Source organism: Pseudochaenichthys georgianus, chromosome 13, assembly GCF_902827115.2.
Source record: "Pseudochaenichthys georgianus chromosome 13, fPseGeo1.2, whole genome shotgun sequence".
NCBI lineage: Eukaryota > Metazoa > Chordata > Actinopteri > Perciformes > Channichthyidae > Pseudochaenichthys > Pseudochaenichthys georgianus.
The window spans coordinates 39,337,675-39,356,741 of NC_047515.1; the positions used below are offsets into that span (position 1 = coordinate 39,337,675).

General features: G+C 41.3%; 2 protein-coding genes across 4 annotated transcripts in view; one reads left to right on the forward strand and one right to left on the reverse strand.

Annotated features, from left to right (window-relative positions):
• The window catches only part of egfem1 (EGF-like and EMI domain containing 1), an 82,691-nt gene extending 75,831 nt beyond the window's left edge, over positions 1–6,860 (reverse strand). Inside the window, exons 1-4 of the mRNA XM_034098198.2 lie at positions 6,781–6,860; positions 5,540–5,674; positions 4,958–5,067; positions 4,448–4,552 (exon numbers count right to left, since the gene is read on the reverse strand). Coding sequence (XP_033954089.1) covers positions 4,448–4,552; positions 4,958–5,067; positions 5,540–5,674; positions 6,781–6,860 — 430 coding nt within the window. The remainder of the gene's footprint in view (positions 1–4,447; positions 4,553–4,957; positions 5,068–5,539; positions 5,675–6,780) is intronic.
• A 1,811-nt stretch (positions 6,861–8,671) lies between these two features.
• On the forward strand, positions 8,672–18,818 carry mffa (mitochondrial fission factor a). 3 transcript variants are annotated; one of them, XM_034097590.1, is made up of 8 exons: positions 8,672–8,866; positions 9,851–10,069; positions 11,890–12,086; positions 12,172–12,263; positions 14,850–15,014; positions 15,543–15,599; positions 15,793–15,877; positions 18,231–18,818. In XM_034097590.1, exons 2-8 carry the CDS (start codon positions 9,856–9,858, stop codon positions 18,360–18,362), a joined length of 942 nt encoding a protein of 313 aa, XP_033953481.1. In that variant the 5' UTR covers positions 8,672–8,866; positions 9,851–9,855; the 3' UTR covers positions 18,363–18,818. The 3 variants fall into 3 exon arrangements, with proteins under 3 accessions (XP_033953481.1, XP_033953479.1, XP_033953480.1); XM_034097588.1 differs by lacking the exon at positions 14,850–15,014; XM_034097589.1 differs by lacking the exons at positions 14,850–15,014; positions 15,543–15,599.
• The last annotated feature ends 249 nt before the right edge of the window (positions 18,819–19,067 follow it).

Below are 19,067 nucleotides of genomic sequence, written 5' to 3' on the forward strand. Positions count from 1 at the left end.
TAACTTTGAAGGAAAAAGAGATTAAAAAAAATACAGATTTCAGTATTCTGACACAGAACGATTTTAGGAGCAATGTATTTCTATTGGTAGTATGTTTCGTGCCTGCACCAAATAATAACAAATTAGAAGGACAGATTTCAGTATTCAGTATTCTGAGGCTCTGAGCCATTTATTTTCCTCGCGGACGGCAAAAAAACTCTGACATTATACAATTTAAAATAAAAGGGTTAGGGTCAGATATTGAGTCAGAGTTAGGGTTGTTTTTATGAACCACACAGCTTCCGGTCTTCCAAGACCCGACCGGACAAAAAGACGTGGTGCAGGCACGAAACATACTAATAGAAATACGTTGCTTTTTAAAATCGTTCTGTGTGACACGAAAAAAATCGTGTTGGTGAACACGAATCAATAGATTAAATTAATTTTGTGACTATAACACAAAATGCCGTGAGACTGGGTTGCATCAGCAGCTGTTTGCTAGCTAGTTTTCTTCTTTGAATCCAAAGCAGGTTTTTAGAGTTTTCGTTTTTTTCTTTTCGAGGAAAGAAATTGGGTTAAATGGTAAATGGAAAATGTACTGTATAACATAGCACTTTATCCCTCGACAAAATGTTATGTCATAGAAGAAATGTCAAAATCTCTTGAGCTTGTGTTAACCACAGCCTGTATTTCATGCTCCAGACACCACAAACGCGTTCAAAAAAACCTTCACTTTGAGAAGAAGGAACCATAAGTGGGAAATGCTAAATCATTTCAAGGTTTTAGGACTCATTTCTGTACCACTGTACTAAACACACATCAATACACAAGCACACATTTTACCGAACTATTAGCTCCATAAAACCCCCTTAAATGTTTGCATCAAAATGCAGTCCGATAAAATCATTATTTTGAATAAATAGACACGCACATGCAGTATCTCAGGCTTCAGTAAAATGCTAATAAACAAACCGAAGGACAGGTTGATTGGCAGAGAGACTATCAGCCAGGCTTGCCAGGAAAAACAGACAGAAAGACAGACCGTAATGCAAAATACTTAAATGCAACAACAGGCTGGGCGCTCATGATAAGAACACATGGGAAAGCATCGCAGGGAACACAATACATCTTGATAGACATCTTCATGAGCAAACTTCCAATCCAGTTGCCTATAAATTATTACTCTAACATAAATCTACAGAGGTCAGAATTCCTGCCTCTCTTCTGAATCTGCGTGTTCTCCATCGTACATGATTCACAGACGGGACTGTAATAAGTCTGTCACTGAGGAATGTTAGCGCTCACAAAGCAAATCTAATAATACAGAGGACTCCCTGGTGGATTGGTGGCGGTTCAGAGTGAACACACATATTTCCAGGTTGAGCTACGGTTGCAGTCTCTGTTGGTAATTATGTTATACTGGAATGTACAATGCATGGCTAATATCCACACACACACACACACACACACACACACACACACACACACACACACACACACACACACACACACACACACACACACACACACACACACACACACACACACACACACACACACACACACACACACACACACACACACACACACACACACAGGTTTCATGATTCTGCTGCTAGTTCTGTCCATCAACTTTTTGGGAATGGCCCATTTTTAGATTTACTGTTTTTCAGTGATGCGATACAGTAAATGTTCCTTCCACTTTAAGTATAGCTTAGCATTATCCAAAGTAATAAACCCTTTAAACCTTTTAAAAAATAACATATTATTATGAGTCCTGTGACACATTCTTCTGCTTTCCTGCAGTGTGTTATATGGGTTCTGTGCATGTAAATGGTCTGCAAAGGCTCAAATCTGAAATGACCTCAGAGGTCGTTCCTCTCCCACCCTGCCTGCCTCCATTGGACTACTTTTATTTATTTCCATAACATAGTGACATCACTTCGTAAAACCCATGCTTCTATTGGCTAGCACTCCAACACATTGTATGTGATATGCTCATCGTCGGGACATCGCAGAGCCGGCCAGCCAACCAATCAGAGCAGATTGGGCTCTGGTTCGAGACAGAGGGTGAAAAGCTAAGCCAAAATCTCTGTGTATTGCTGTAATTGTTTTAGCAGTTAATGAGTCAATCTTACACAATATTGTACAACTGAGGTATCGTTGTGCCACTCGGTAGTAAAAGCATATGTTGCCTTTATACAGTAAAACACCGAAACTCAGACAATAGTTTATATAACTGTAGTCACTGTCACTTTTTTAATCTGAACTACACTAATAAGAATTTAATTGCGATTATTTTCTCTCTAAAATACCTTGAACCCCGGATTAGAACAAAGCCGACAGCACAGGAGTATTGGTTCACGTCCCTGCACTGCGCAGAGGTTCAGTGAGTACACGCTGCTGAACACGGGAGCTTGGCTGACTGCCTCCTTGCGTAATGATTTTGGCAGAAGAGTGACGATAAATCAGCCGTGCGGGATGACAGAAGGAAAACCGCTTTACAGGAGGAGACGAGTGAGATGAGTTGAGAGCACAGGATGTACAAGAAACCTAGAGGAATTCTGATTGGATCAAATGTCTATCGGTTTTCTACCGATGTGTGAAAACCAAAGAGGCCATGTCAAAACAAACGCACGGGAGAACTGCCTCCAACAAACAACGACACATTCCTGTGAAATGTCTTAGCAGGAGGGTGTGTGTGTGTGTGTGTGTGTGTGTGTGTGTGTGTGTGTGTGTGTGTGTGTGTGTGTGTGTGTGTGTGTGTGTGTGTGTGTGTGTGTGTGTGTGTGTGTGTGTGTGTGTGTGTGTGTGTGTGTGTGTGTGTGTGTGTGTGTGTGTGTGTGTGTGTGTGTGTGTGTGTGTGTGTGTGGAAACAAATATGCTCTGGTCACCATTTTGTCTCAGCGGGACTCTTCCAAAACACAACCAACCTCCTGTTTGCCGGCTGGCGCAGACTGCAGGGGATCGGACGGTCGAAAGAACAGACGCTAACTAGACAAGAGGGACCAGCAGCTTTTGTACTGGTCACACATTCAACATGTGTCTTAGGTCCACTTCCTGTCTACGTGACAGAAGGGGCAAAATAATATTGCAATTTACAGCATCCTTGCGATTAACGCTCAGCTTTCTTTAGACGTTCAAGGCAAAAGTTCCCCTCGTGTCCTTTACCGGATTTCGTAAGTTTGACCCTATTCAGTCTGTGATGTGACTGTGCCCTCAGCCTGAGGTCATTGCGGTATCACAGTACACCCTGTTTTATAGTCCTCTATTTAGGATTCTCAGCACTTAAATGTAATGTATATGTGTATTGTGTTGGCCATGAGAGTTATGCAAAAGGGTCAAAAGTGTATATGTACGTGTGCACAAGTCATGTGTTAATAATATATGTTAATGTTTTTGATCACGTACTATGTAGTATGTATGATTTGTAATTGTTATCTTCTGTGGATCTGCAGTATGGAGACGAGAACAAATTTCCTTTCAGGCACATGAAGTTTATCGCATCATAACACCATTTTTTTCTTCTTATTATGTCGTTTTTGTTCTCAAGTTAGCTTTCAGGTATTTGAATAGAATTATGTTGGTTAGAATCTCTGATTATACATATTTAAAGATGAGCGGCCTCTAGCATTTTTTCAATATATGCTTATTTGCCCTCGATAGAGCTCAAAGCATTGATACACATGATACAGCAAAGCTAGCAGCCAATGAGCACAGAGACTGGACATTATCCAAAAGAAATAAAATCCACCCTTTAAACATACTGATTAATGCGTTATATCTCTTGTTTATGTCCTTGAACAGTAAACCAGCGGAGACTCCAGGAAGTTGCGTCTTGCTCCCAGGCAAGAAACAGTCTAGCTCCTCGTAAAACAGCTAATTGTCATCGAGCTGTGTTAATTGGTTAGCTTTAGAGGTGCTGCTAAGTGGGTTTTGCTACTGTTGGCTGGCTGTTCCCCCAGTCGTTATGCTAAGATAAGCTAACCTGCTGCTTGCTGTGGATTCATATTTATTTTATAGACATGAGAATGGTATCGATACTCATCTTACTTCCCTATTCTGAATATGTTTTTTGCATTTAAATGTGTGGGATTTGTCTTTTTTGTAACCATACAGTTTGAAGCCAGAACTGCATCCCCTCGTTAGCATAGCCTTTTATAGAGTGCAGGCTCAGCTGGGATAGCCACAGCACTCCAGACTCCAGCCGCCTTCAAAGGGAAACATTCCTCTTACCCAGAGAGCACTTCTTCTACCTTTAACTACCCAGAGACCCCCCATAGAGCAGACTTGTCCAATTACAGCTGCACTACAGGCTCATTCTGCCTCTTCAAACTGAAAGCATAAGGTCTGAACGTGGCCTATCAAAGTTGTAACAACATGTTGTCCCATGAGGGACTAAGTCAGTTCACTGTGTATGAATACCTGCAAGTGGACTATGCAGGTTTAAAAACATGAATGAACTCACCATACTGGCATCGCGTCCCTTTGAAGCCCATGGGACACTGACAGATCTTGTCTCCAGTCTCTGTGCACTGGCCTCTATTGAAACATGTATCTGCACTACACACCCCTGCAGAAACCACAAGTCACATGTTACAGGGCTGCAGGTGTATACGTGATGTGACATCAAGATGGCCTCTGGCTGCAGTGTCCTGAGCTCCTCTCAGATGGTGCATTTTAACCTTTTTTTGTTTATGTCCTAAGTTTAGTATGTGTTGTAAATTGTGTGTCGTTGTTGTTGTTGTTGTTGTTGTTGTATTGTGCATATAACAGTAAAACCTTTGAATCTTTGAAATGTAACCTTGTTTGGGTGTACTTTATAGAAATATTGAAGAATTGTTCCAGGTGAATTGTTGTACTAAATATGAAATATACATACTCTATACACACACAAACACATATATATATATACTATATAAAGGTGTGTTGGCATCTTATGTGATGCATATAGCATGTGTATAATGCTTTCACTCACTATGCAGACAGCCCATCTCTTCACCCTCCTGTCTCCAGCCAGGGCAGCACTTATAGACTGTGTGTGTGTCCATGTTGTACACCTGCCTGTACACTGTGTAGTATGCTGTCCTGAGGAGGAGACATGTATGTTAAAGTCACAATATTACATTATAGGTCCATATATATATGGCCTGAAAATAACGTGAATATTACAACTCACTTAAACATGGTACAGCTCAAACAGATCTCAATCAATTGTAATGTAAACACATTTCAACATATAGGACCATAAGTAGTGTTTTAATAATTAGACCAGTTGGACATATTCCGAGCTGCACTGGTTTCCATTCAGATAAAGCTTTAAAATAAGGATCTCCAATCGCACCGTGCACAACAAGGGGGAGAAGCTCTCTTATCCAGCCCTTTATTCCAGCTGAGATTATGAATGGCAAATGACCAGAGAAACTCCAGGTGATATGCAGCCGGTTGATGTGTGAAACAGTCCTTCACGACTTGGCTTCCTGCAGCTGTGCTTATGAATGAGATGTCTTTCCTATGGAATTCAACTGGAACAACATTGGGAAGCTATTTCTGCTCTTACCTTCTCTCATAGCCCATGCACCATCTGTGGCTGCTGCAGCCCTGCTTCCACACTTTCACCATGCGGGTGAAAGCCTGGACACAAGGCTGACGGGCCCCCAACATAGACATCTGCTGGTCAGCACACACATTCGGCCTGAGCATGGAAGAACACACACAAAAGCATGAGAGAGAAACAGGTGCAGTTAAAACAGTTTTAAGATTTGCAATTGAAGAAAAATATCATATAGTGTTATGACTTTTAAGAGGAAGCATGTAATTACATTTCATTTTGCTGACGCTTTTTATTTGTTAAGGTACAAGGGAAACAGGTGTGTTTTTTCAGTTTGCAACGGAAGATATGTAGACTTTCTGCTGTCCTGTCTGTTTTTCATTGTTGTACTTGAGGTACTTGTATTTTGAGGTGGGCTATATCCCTTCCCTTCTGATGGTGGTCTCAGCCAGCTGATTATGTATTCCAACATACATGAAGTAACACATGTTTTACACATGTTTAGGTGCATGCACATCATACTATGACAGACACATTGTTTGTAAAACAATTATACAGTTTCCTGTTTGGTGCCATGGGCTTGATTAAACTCACAAACATCCAATTAACCTCCAGAGGAAATGAAAACATTTGTCTACAAAATTGTCTGCACGAATGAGTCGGTTATATAAAGTTAGACCGCACAGGGGTAATGTAATGTACAACACTTGTGTGTACAGCAGCCTGTGTGTTGTTGTCATGTCTGCAGGTAAACTATCCAGAGGTGTCCTCCTGCACAACACATCTGGCTTCAATACAGAGCAGCCTGAAGTTAACTAGAGGAAGTATTCCGCTTCTCCTGTAATGAAAACGATTCCTCCAATCATCATGTCCTGCGCAGCCCATTTAAATGTTAGAGGACTTTGCAACAAAACTAAATCACATTCCAGTGTAAGCTATTATGCAGACGCACGTTACTGCATTGTTAAAACACACATGCATCCTTATGGGACCTGAAAGAGCGACGCCTAGTGGGAAATAAAGAGATTACACTATAAGGTAAAATAATTACTGACTAGACTTACATTTGTAGCCGTTTTTGAACTAATAAAACACGTAGACATATAAATGGTGCGTGTAAAAATAGGATATAACGTGTGCATCTGTCTTACTCTAAATCATGAAACGTAAACAAATGTTTAGTCATCGGATTATTCAATTAGACCAAGTGCAAATTAAAACGTTATCTATATTAAAAAAGCGTCACTTACATGGCAGGCTGCAGCTCCGAAGATGATGCAATGAAGTGCAAAGTGCAAAATAATATCACACAGAAAATGTCTGAGAACATAATGTCAGCCGGTTACAGACGCGGAGAGAAAAAGTGAAGTTGACGCAGCCTCTGTGTTCATCAAATGTAGAGCATCCTGATATTTCTGGAAGTCCGCATTAAGTCATGACTCAAAAGTTGATGTTTGTGTCATATCGATATTTCCCAGAGATCCAGACGTGATCTCCCGTTCACTGGTTACGCAGAGGGACGACTGGTCTGTCAATCGCAGTCTTTGAATGGCTCCTTGAACGCACCACCCACAGTCACTGAGGGGCCACCTCCAAAACCCCACCGACATTGATCTGGGAATTCTTTAGGCACATAGTTTTGTATTAGACTATCTGTTTAATAAACACTCGATGTGGCAGTAAGTAAAGACATGTATGCAAGAAGTGTTCTAAATATCGTATTCAGAAATACTGTGGCTGAAAGTGGGAGTGGATTAAGTAAAAGTCCTTGCAAGGGGTTTACTTTACTATATTGAACCAAGGTTTAAATAACAAGCAAGTTGATTTTTTTGGATCAATAATATCAGAACTGATGGCTGATGTGGGAAGTATGTGATGCTGTTGAGTTTTTAAAGGTGCAAAATAAAGAGATGACCATCAGCTGACGAACCCACAATGCATGGTTGTCAGATAATTGATCAAAACAGCCTTCAAGACGGTGAGAAGGGCATACAATTAAATGAAAACCTTTCACTTCAATGCAGTCTAATGGGCACTATACTACAGTTTGTACTAAACTGATAAATAAACAAATCCTAGTTCAGAGAAGGATATTATTTGAGTGCAATTATATTTCATTTGTTATATGTAGGAAATCAAATATGATGCATTGTGAATGATGTAGGCAACATTCTACATCAAATACTTAATTCATAATATCTATACATTATACAAAAACTGATGCATGATTACAAATTCAAATATAGAAATGAAGTAACTAAACTTTATTTATACGGTTTGTTTCCCAGATAGTATTACTAGATGCTCTTCAAAGCAAATGTAGAAAAATAAAAACATCAACACGATGACACACAATAGGCTATATTAAAAGTACTGTAAAATGTATGAATTATGTTAGGTCTAAATCAAGCAATATGTAGTTGCCCATTGAAACAAAAACAAAAAATAGACTTCAAACTATCTTACCTTTAATCAAAAAAAGTTCAAACACACATTTCATTAACAAAAATCTCGAGCTCCACCAGGCTGAGGAACAGCTTCCTCCACCAGGCGGTCAGGATGCTAAACTCTCTCCCCTCCCTCCCTCCCTCTCTCCTCCTCTCTGACATCTCTCCCCTGACCTCTCCACCCTGCCTCCCACCTTTCCCCTCAGCCCCAAATGGTCCTGGACTTTAACCCCCCCCCCCCCACACACACACACACACACACACACACACACACACACACACACACACACACACACACACACACACACACACACACACACACACACACACACACACACACACACACACACACACACACACACACACAACCTTCCCTCATCCAGCACCAGTCACTTTTCTACCACAGTTATATGTCTTACTTTAAAGTTAGTGAGTTACAAATGACATTTTTGGATAACCTTATATTACATTTACCATACATAATCAATACGTTTTCAAAACATCTCAAATTGACCATGCAAGGCAAGGCAATTTTATTTATATAGCACTTTTCAGCACGTGGCGATTCAAAGTGTTTTACAGATTAAAAGCAAAAGACATTTAAGAACACCAGGTAAAACTTTTTTTTTTGTATTTACTTTAATATTTTTGACTTCAGTTTAGCGACGTCACTTCCTCCTGAGCTCCTGGTACTTCCTGCTTGAAGGACGGACGGCGGAAGAAGAGAGGAGGCTCCTCTCGTGTCAACATAAGGGAGATGCCTGACAGCTACATCATCTGTAACACTCTTAACCGTACCACTCTGGGTTTACTTTGAAGTTATTTTATTTCCTCTAAGATCTGATAAATATATTTGGAAAGCAAGCTAACCATAGCAACCAACCGAACGGTAAGATACTGAAACTACCGCGCTAGCTTGAAATGGCGCTAATGTGTTTTCTGTTAGCTGTCAAACTAAAACTATTGTAAGCTTTGATATGTTGTTAACGTAGGTATCATAACAGTTAACTAAACATCAGAGGGAGACAAAGTCGTCTGCTAAATAATGCGAATGTGGTAACGTTAGCATGAAAAGGTCATCAAATAACTATGGTGTTAGCCTCACTAGTATTAGCCAATTATATGCTTCCTTTTGATATTAGCATTGTGTTAGCATTTCATTGATATATTCTGTAAAGGGACCTGTAGCAGCTCTTATCTCATACAGTCAAGGTTACTGCCAAATTGTGGCTTCCATCTTTCCCTGTATGCAAAGTTATTATCATGAGAGTGTCAGGAGAAATGCTCCAGCCCTAACTCCTGCCTACAGCTCATCAGTGGCTCCAATGTTTTCTGAGTAGATCCTTAACCCTCCTGTCATGGTCGGGTCAAATCTGACCCATTCTCTACTTTTATCAATCATAAATAATGTGTCTTACATTTGATTTCTACAAGGCCTTTATGATATCCTTCACACTAGACATTTCATTGTAGTCAACTTTGTTACCCCCATGGTGTTCCAAGCCAAAAAGGACCCCAATAGGAAATTAATGGGTGACCGTAGATTCTGTAAATCCATCAGATAGTACACAACCAAATCGACAACTATGTTCATTTGCAATATTCAGTATTCTTTGTATATCCACTGTAGTTAGATCTGTAAACCAGTAGTCTGAGACATTGTTCACAGCTTAAAAAGGCGGGTTAAGGAGATTTGGGATTAGTGTGCATTCGCTTTTGTTTAATGAAATGTACCAGCAGCATGACAGGTTAAACAGGACTGAAAATGAACCATAAGAACTTAGATCTCTCATGTTGGCATCTTCCCTCTGTGTCCTTTTTTTTTGTGGCTAACCAAAACGCACCGTGTTCCTGAACAACCTATTCCTCACAGCAAAAATGAACGGAGCAGCGTTCCCTTCCCCCACGGCAGAAATTGCGGAGATGAACCGTATCCAGTATGAGATGGAGTACACCGAAGGGATCAGCCAGAGGATGCGGATCCCTGAGATGCTCAAAATGGGTCACCACGGCCACGAGGATCCTAATTTTGGATCTCAGGAGGTCCCACACAGTGTCACAATGCAAGTCCCAGAGAGAATTGTGATTTCAGGTCAGTAAGCTTTCTGACAATGTAGGCTGTGTTGTCTGTGCTGCTCAAAGACTTTTATTACACACAAACTCCGCCAGTAGTTCTTGTCAGCTGACTGTTATATCACTATTGTGTTCGTTTGTAATGACATGGCTCATGACTGTGTAATGCCAATTATTTAGGACTGTTAAAAAATTAAACTGAAAGCCATGTCCCACACCGACATGTACGTCTACTACACATGTGAAGATTCAAGTCATTATTCAACCTCAGCATTCAGATCACACAATAGTCTGCAAAGGCTAAAAGAGTTTCGCTGCCACAGACTACCCCCCCCCCCCCGCTTGAAACGCCTCCATTGTAATCCTTTGTTTACTTCTGGAACATAGCAACATCTCTATGTAAAACTTGCGCTTTTATTGACTGGAGCTCCAAAACACATTGATATTTAAAGCGGACCCATCATGCAAAATGCACTTTTTGATGTCTTTTATACATAAATGTGTCCCCGGTGTGTCAGGGAACTCACAAAGTGTTAGAAAACAAAACCCTCTCTTTTCCTCCGTACCCACATCTAAAAAAAAAGGGGGGTGCCAACAAGCAGATCCAGAATTTTCGCTCCTATAACGTCATAGGCGACATCCGGCCGAAGTGACACGTCCCAACCTATCGTCTCCGTATACAGTCGCAGCTGTGTGTCTGTGTATTCAGCAGGATGTCTGCTGGAGGCTTAGAGTAAAGTTGATATATATATAATACATATAATGGCACTGTTCTAGCGGTAAACACTTAAGAAAGAACATGTCGGGCTATGTGCTGTATCAGAAACAATGCGCGGCGTGTTTTGGGAGTAATATGCCATGTGTTTACATTAGCAAGCATGCTAACACTCAGAGCTAACCATGGAGCTAACACTGTAGGCTACTGGAGAGAATATGTGTAACGTAATGTCCTCGTGGTAAACCCTGCGAGAGAGAAAGGTTTGAGCTCCATACTGTTTCAGAAATAAAGCTTGAAGTGGTTAGGAGCATAACACGGCATTTAATCACCGCAGCGTTTAGCTGAGATCTCCCGGTAGCAGGGGAAAGCTGCGTGACGCTACAAAGGGGGCGTGGCTAGCAGCAGAATCCGCCTGTTTGCAACAGGGCTGCAAAAGAGGGGTATGAGCAGTGTGAGGCATGGCTACAATGGGTGATCCGTTTGGTATTTTAAGCAAAAAACTTCACAGACATGTTTTGTATAGGTATGGCCCTACTATACATTTTTTAAATACAGCATAATAGGTCCACTTTAAAATACATGAATAAAAGTTATAGTGCAGTGTAAGGATATGAATAGTTCAATTAAAAGCAGCGGCAAAAAGAAAAGTCTTCAGCCTGGATTGAAAAGTAGAAATCAACGATGTCTGTAACGATTGATTTGAACCTCTGCTCAGACCTTGTTGCCAAGTTCATCTATTTTCAGATCATGTCTACTCGGGAGCAAAGGGTATCAGAAAATAGCCTCACATATTGCACGGTAAAATAATTATGACCTCGTCGCTACTGTATTTTAGACCACAGAGTAATTTGCATACTGTAACAGCTCCAGGGTGAGAGAAACTGAGATGAGAGAGGCTAACCAATCAGAGCAGACTGGGCTCTGGTTTCAGACAGAGGGTGAAAAGAGGTGCTGCAGCACAGGCAGTATGAGAAAAATAAAGAGCTTTTTTAAATATTAAAGCATGGAGACATGTCCCAGTGGAGGCACAACATACACATGAACCTGGAAATGAGCACACTAGTTCCCCTTTAAAGGAAGTGAAGATGCTAAAATCTCTCATTCACACCTTCCTTTGTCAGGAGACAGTAATGACCCCCAGTTCCCCAGACCCAGAGACCTGGACCTGATCCAGTCCACACCACTAGAAAGCCTATCTCTGAAGACCCCACCCAGAGTCCTGACCCTCAGTGATCGGCCTCTTGACTTCCTGGAGGAAGAGGAGGAGGAGCAGCAGCAGCAGCAGCCGCAGAGAGCAGCTCCAGACACGGAGGAGCTGGTAAGCAACAAGACAATAAATGTTCTTTAAATGACGCTCCACAAACATCTTTAAAGTTAACCGTAACATCCTTATTTCTGTGCAGCTGCGGCCACAAGCACGAGTACGTCGGGAACGATCAGCCAGCGAGAACGCCTCGGCCCGTCACAACACTCAGATGATGCGCAGCGATTCTGCGTGAGTATGGGTCTAAATACGCCGTCATAAGCTTCTCACCAGCTCCATCTCCTCTCACACATGCATGCTCTCGCATCTTTCTTTTGGCCCTTTCTTCCCCCTTGTCTCTGTCGGGTAGCTGGGTGTCACTGCCTTTGTACGCTGCTGTCAATGTCCAAGCAGCACGTTGTTATTGTAGTTGCTGAAACTAATCCATTAATACATTGATTTCAAACATTTATGAACTAATCCGTTTTGAAGAGACAACATCCAGATTTTTTAAATGTTAAAATGATTCCAAGAAAACTGGAAAAGCATGAAAAAGTGTGTATAAACTAGGGATGGGAACGATTAATTGAATATTCGAAAGGATTCAGGTATTCGAATAATTATTCAGGTGTTCGAATATGAGTTATGAATATTTTTATGAATATATATATTTTATTTTTTTTGGGAGGGGTGCCTAAGTTGATTACATATTATCAAATTGAATAATTCAATGTATACGACAGTGCCATAGCAAAATGTGTTAGGTGAGTTTTGCTCCGCTCACCGGTCCCTCACAGCGGGCAGAGCTGCAGGTGCTGATCTCTCTCTCTCGCGTCCGGTTATACTTCACTCGTGTTTATGTCCAAATCCATCAGATCTAGCTAGTTCTAGCCAATGATATGGCTGCTGCCCCTCCTCCCTGCACGCAGATCACGCAGACTCAAACCTCATCTTAGGCCCAAATGTGGCGCAAATGCGCTCCGCAGCCGTTGCGAGGTTCATGAGCGTGCTCCCCCGCCCCCTGTCAACACTCGCAACACATGAGTGGCCAGCCTAAACAACAATAAGCGCTGCTTGGCAACCGTGTGTGGCGGCAAAGTACATAGACATTTTGACTGGAGAGATTTAGTTTTGCCGGTATTCAACATATTTTACCAGTCATAGTCCGATAATTATTTACACTCCAAGAAGAGTCCTACACAGACATGGCGTCAAAAAGGAGTAATGTGTGGAAATACTTCGACCAGGTTAGTGAGTGCGGTGTAGAGGTCAAACTATGCCAAGTTAAACTTATATATACATGCTATACCTTGCTATACCCGCATCCTCCGTTCCAGCTGAGAGGGTCTTCTCTACAGCTGGCCTGATTGTGAATCCCCTCCGCAGCGCCTCTCCCCTGAGTAGACATGCTCATATTTTTAAACAAGAATGAGTAGCTGCATTCTGTGCATCGGCCCTGTTACAGGTTTTTGATGTTTTAAGCATGAAAGCTGTAGGCCTATAGCTGTCAACCTGTGATCACCAGTTCACTACATTTGACAAATTCGACTTGGTTTCTTCTACACTTATTTGAACGTGTACGTTTTTTAAAATGTTAGACATTTTTTTTTACCCAATTTTTTTTTACATAAGATATGTGCATTTCGGTTAACCGTTTTTTGGGGGGTCGAATATTCGAATATACATTTGCTTTCAAATTCCCATCCCTAGTATAAACCCACTTACAGGCTACGGCACAACAGAGCTTCACAAAGTGCTCTCAAGGTAACACATGGTGAATAGCAGATTGGAATTTGTATATATCAACAAGTATGCTTGTGCAGCAAAATCCACTTCATGTCCCTTCATCTCCTTCCTCATGACATCTGCATGTGACGTCTTTGATAAGGTCAGCACAAAAAGAGTTGGAATCATTTGCTTGTCAGTGTTTTGAGTTCACGTCTCCATTTTTGTTAATTATATTATTTGTTAGTAAAGGACTGTTAGTGGTTGGCCGGTCAAATCTCTTGTTTTATTACAACATATCTTTAACTCGTTTTATGGCAAGCCCATTTCACTTTGAATCAGTCGGGCTACCTAATCAAGAGCTGCCTAGTTTTCACTTGTGACAATGGAATTAAGACATCTGCTAAACCAATTTGACATATTAGACTAGTCTAGATTTACAGACAAGTCAAATGAACAATTACTCAAAAATCTCTAATCGCATTTCCACATATGCAGATTTTATCGGACCATATTTATTTTGGAATATGTACGTCCGTTGTTGAAGATACCTACAAAGTTCTACAAACTCATTTCCTTCTTCTAAAATTGAACTCTAAAAAGTTATTAACGGCATGTTTGGTACCTCAAATGTATAATGTACCTACAATTATATTTGAAATATCTGAATGTAATTTTAGATATCTTGTAATTACATTCTTACTAGTTACAAATCAAATTTCAATAGTTTAATCCTGACAAGTCACAAATGAATTTAAGATATCTAGAATCTTAACTGTACGGACAATTGTAGATATCTACAGTGAGCTTTTCCACAAGTAAGCTATTAAAGGTTGATATTAAGAAGTAACAATTTGACTATCTCGTGTTGGAATTCCTTTAATAACAGTATGGATAGTTTGTCTTGTACTTCGAACGAGTCAAAAGGCACTTGTTGATGTGTCACCTCTGCTGATGAAATGTTAAAAGGGCTTGCAGTTTTCACAAAATCAGTGAAGTTGAGGACAGTTTATTTTCCTTATTTCTCTCCTTCCTTCCCTCTCCTTCCTTTCCTTCCTCTGTTGTCTGTCCCTCTCCTCTGATTGGCTGCTCTTAACGGTGGTCACTGAGCAGCGCGACCCCCTCCCCCCCTCCCACCGCCCACCCTTTGCCCCCTCTCACCGCGGCCGAAGAGGAACACAACCTGTACAGCGCTAGCGGTGTTCTCTCTTTCCTCCAGTCCACGACACGCCGGGCCTACCAGCAGGTCCTGGAGGTCCTGGACGAAAACCCCAGCAGGTGACCTCTCCATCATCCGGACATTTTCTGCTTTAAAAAAAAACCTCTGCTCAGAGAGGACAACACTGACTGCTTCAGTTGTTCCTCAAATCCCTGATAAATCTAGATTAATTTCACCTGCTTTTAGGACAAGGAAGTGTTTTCTCTTTAATTCAGCTTGGCCCCTTTGAAGACCCGAGCATAACATGGTCATTTCTAACTGAGACCAATCTGTAACAATATTAAAACAGCATGTATTAATCAAAATGTAAAAGACATACATTCTGCCTGATGTACCTTCACAATCTGAAACTGATTTGGATCTACCTTCGGGTAAACGTGGTGGTGGGATTAGTCGGCTTTGCCAACAAATATATATTTCATTTTCGAAAAATTCAATTGTTTTAACTTTTAATCAAGAGGCCTAGAAAGCGTAGTAACTGGAAGGACATGCGAGGTGTGTGCATGGATGCAACACTGACATGTGTGTGTTGCTCCATCTCTCTTATTCTCCTCTTCCCCCCCACCCTGTCTTCTCCACCTCTGTAGCAAACCATCACTGCGAGGGGGGGCGGCCTCGAGCTCCAACCCCCTGCAGGACTCCAGGTAACTCCACCTGGCTCTTTGCCTTCAACCCTTTCCCCGCTTCCTTTTCCTGTCCTCCATCCTCATTTTAATGATCCCCTAGTGACGTGAAGTCGCCGTTGCTCATTTGCTCTGTAGATTTGCTACTTTGCATGTACGCTCTGTTGTGGTTGTTATCAGTAATTACATTCTCAAACTGACGTCTTTTTTACAGGCTTGCACTATCAACACTCGACTCTTCAATGGATGCGGGCCCTGATGACATGACTGTGGTCGATGCGACAACGCTGCGACGTCAGGTAAGTCTTTTTTTTAATTTTTTGTCTTGTCAGCATGCAAGACATTTTTGGGACAGAGGAGGCCTTTTCTTCTCAGATACCCATTTTCCACTGAAATGAGTTCAGTCCTAGTTCCGTGTTTTGGTTTTCTATTTGGTTCACAATGTTGAACAAACTACGAAACAGTTTGTTTTTCCACGACGAGAGCGGTATCGGCACGAATGCTCCACTGGGGTTTAGCCTCCCGTTTTTTTTTTGGCTTGTGTAACCATTAGCCAATCACCAACCAAGGAAACCCCCCACCACCTTATCACCTGAATCTCCTCCTAGAGCATTTTTTAAACCGGGCTGAAACAGAGGGGATTATGGGATGCTACAAAGTAGGACTGCACGATATTGGAAAAAACTGACTTTGCGATATATATATTTTTCCCCCTGCGATATATATTGCGATACGAAAAAATACTTTTTTTTTTGTCCGCAAACCATCCTTTCTTGAACTTTAATGCTATACAATTGGTATTTTTCGAACTATATTTAACCTGGGTGAAGGATTGTAGTCACGGACGTCTGGATCATAAGTTACCAGAGCAACAAGCTGAGCTAGCTCGGTTAGCAGCGCCGAACTGCCCTGGAGAAACACATGAAACTACTTTATTCAGTGTTTTTACCTTTAATCACCCGGTCCGTTTGCTTTGGAGATTTGATTGGTGGTTTGCTGTCACTCACTCAAGTAGCCCTGACATGAGAGCCGCGCGAGTTTTCCTTTTGTAGCAAGCAGCAAAATAATTGTAACATGACGTGTTTGAGTTAATTTGCCTACTTAATATCGCATGTCCTAAACAAATTAATGCTGTCAAAATTATCGCGTTAACGGCGGTAATGAATTTTTTTAATAAATTGCGTTAAAATATTTAACGCATTTAACGCATGTGCAGAATGGCCCGCCCCATACGTGCCACCAGTGGCAGCGCCAGGGTATGGCTGGGGTAGGCTACACCCATACCAAGAAATGGCTTAGCCCCACCATGAGACATGATGTTAAAGTAAGCAAAATAAAGTCCTGCCAACTCGCGGAGTAAATTGCACAGACAGCAGTTAGTAAGACTGATTTCAGTAGCCACGGTTTTGAAAACTTTTGTCACGTAGTGATCGTCTTCTCAATAGAACATCTTTGATAACGGCGTGGTGTTGTTGCAGGAAGTCCCGACGCAGAATACTCTTGCTGTAGTACAGGGCAGAGCCATATAATAGTAATAATATGGCTCTGGTACAGGGGTGCACATAACTGGTACGCAGGTTATGTGCGTAATCTGAAATGCGTACCGTCACTTGTGTCACAAAGCGCATTTGCGTACCGACGTACTTGTGAAGCTTTTCCAGAAGGCGGTTAGATCACCGGACGACAGAGTCGGTCTCCGTGTGCACAGACAGGGCTGCTGTTAACGTCGGTCTGTACAACGGAACTGTGCCAAAACTACGCCAACCGGCTGCGGAGGGAGACTCCCCCCTTCACTGGAGAACTGCGCTAAAACAGCTGATCACAACGTTCACACTCTGTGGTCACGAAGTACTCCACTAGCCCCCCCCCCTCTGTCGACTTTCCTGAAGTACTCCCCCGTTGATAGAAATCAACACGTAATGAATTAAGACCCCGCGGTTTGATGAGTGATAGGTGTGTGGGCTGTCTTTCATTTTGACACGCAGACATTTTTTATAATAAACATATGTTAAATGGATATATCCGCCATCTTTCATTTATCTTTCCATTCCCACAACAATATACATAAAGAAATGGCATATTTTGGACATAGTTCGAATGTTCGATTAATTAATTTTTAAGCTGTGATTAATTTGATTAAAAATTGTAATTGTTTCACAGCCCTAAAAAAAATATATATTTAAAAAAAATAATAATAATCGCACGTCCTGCGATGTGAATATCGCGCATGCGCATGTCCTGATTATCGTCACGACACGATATATCGCGCAGCCCTACTACAAAGCATGATCTGTTTAGTATTTAGAGGCCAAACACTAGAAACATGTTTTGTATATATCTGAGACCTATAATAAAGTAATGAAAAACAGTATAATAGGGGACCTTTAAATTAAAAAAACAATGTGTAGCTTCAACAAACCAGGTATACGTATGGCATAATAATTATTCACTATCAATGATGTGAATGATTACTTGCTGTCATCGCAGTTTTGTAACGGAATACTTCTGATAATCTGATATGACAAAGTGTTGAGCCTACTTATTGAATACAGCTGCTAACCGCTATACAAATGAATAGTATTTCTACGTGTGGTGCGAGAGCTAGTCCTGAGCCACTGACTGAGAATAGTTGTATGTATAATTTGTCTGCAGCTCATCAAGTTGAACCGGAGACTGCAGCATCTGGAGGAGGAGAACAAGGAGCGTGCGAAGCGAGAGATGATCCTGTACTCCGTCACCGTGGCTTTCTGGCTGGTCAACACCTGGGTGTGGTTGAGACGTTAGAGCGGCGTTTCCTCCGTCGCCGTGACAGAAGAACGTACCATCCCTTACTCTGTGTCAAATATTAGCTGTACTCGCTGCACTCAGTCCCTGTGTGCGGACATCGCACATGTACACGGCTTGCTCCACACAGGGCCTACTCTTTTTTTTGATTTGGTTTATTTAATACATGTACAGTTTTATTTTTTTACGCTTATGTCATCCTGTCCCATGTTGTCCTATGTTTTGTTTTTATTACAAATCTTCTCGCTCACCGCTAAAGCATGACTTGTTGTAAATATTTGTCCGTGTCACCAAGAGAAATGAGTCATTCAGAGATAGAGTAAAGCATAGTTTACCAAAATATGTACAATGCGCTTCAGTGTGGGGGTGTAAACATGTTGGATATTTATTGGGGAGAGAGTAATATGTGACCTGAACTGGGAAATGTAAAACAATTTAGTAAAACCATACGTATAACATGTCGTCCTGTATTATTATTATTGATGCATTAAGTTATCTACACACATCTTTCCACACAATTTTGCTGTTACGTAAGTAGAGACCATATTATCTCAAATTTGACTGACGTAGTATTTTTGGTTTTTATTAATCCCGTTAGCTTGAATGCTAATTTTGCTAAGAATAATCTCCTGTAGGTGGTGTTTTTCTGTCGTTGAATGCTCTAAAAAGGCCTAAAAGTAAGAGTAGCTATCTTACAATTTATTG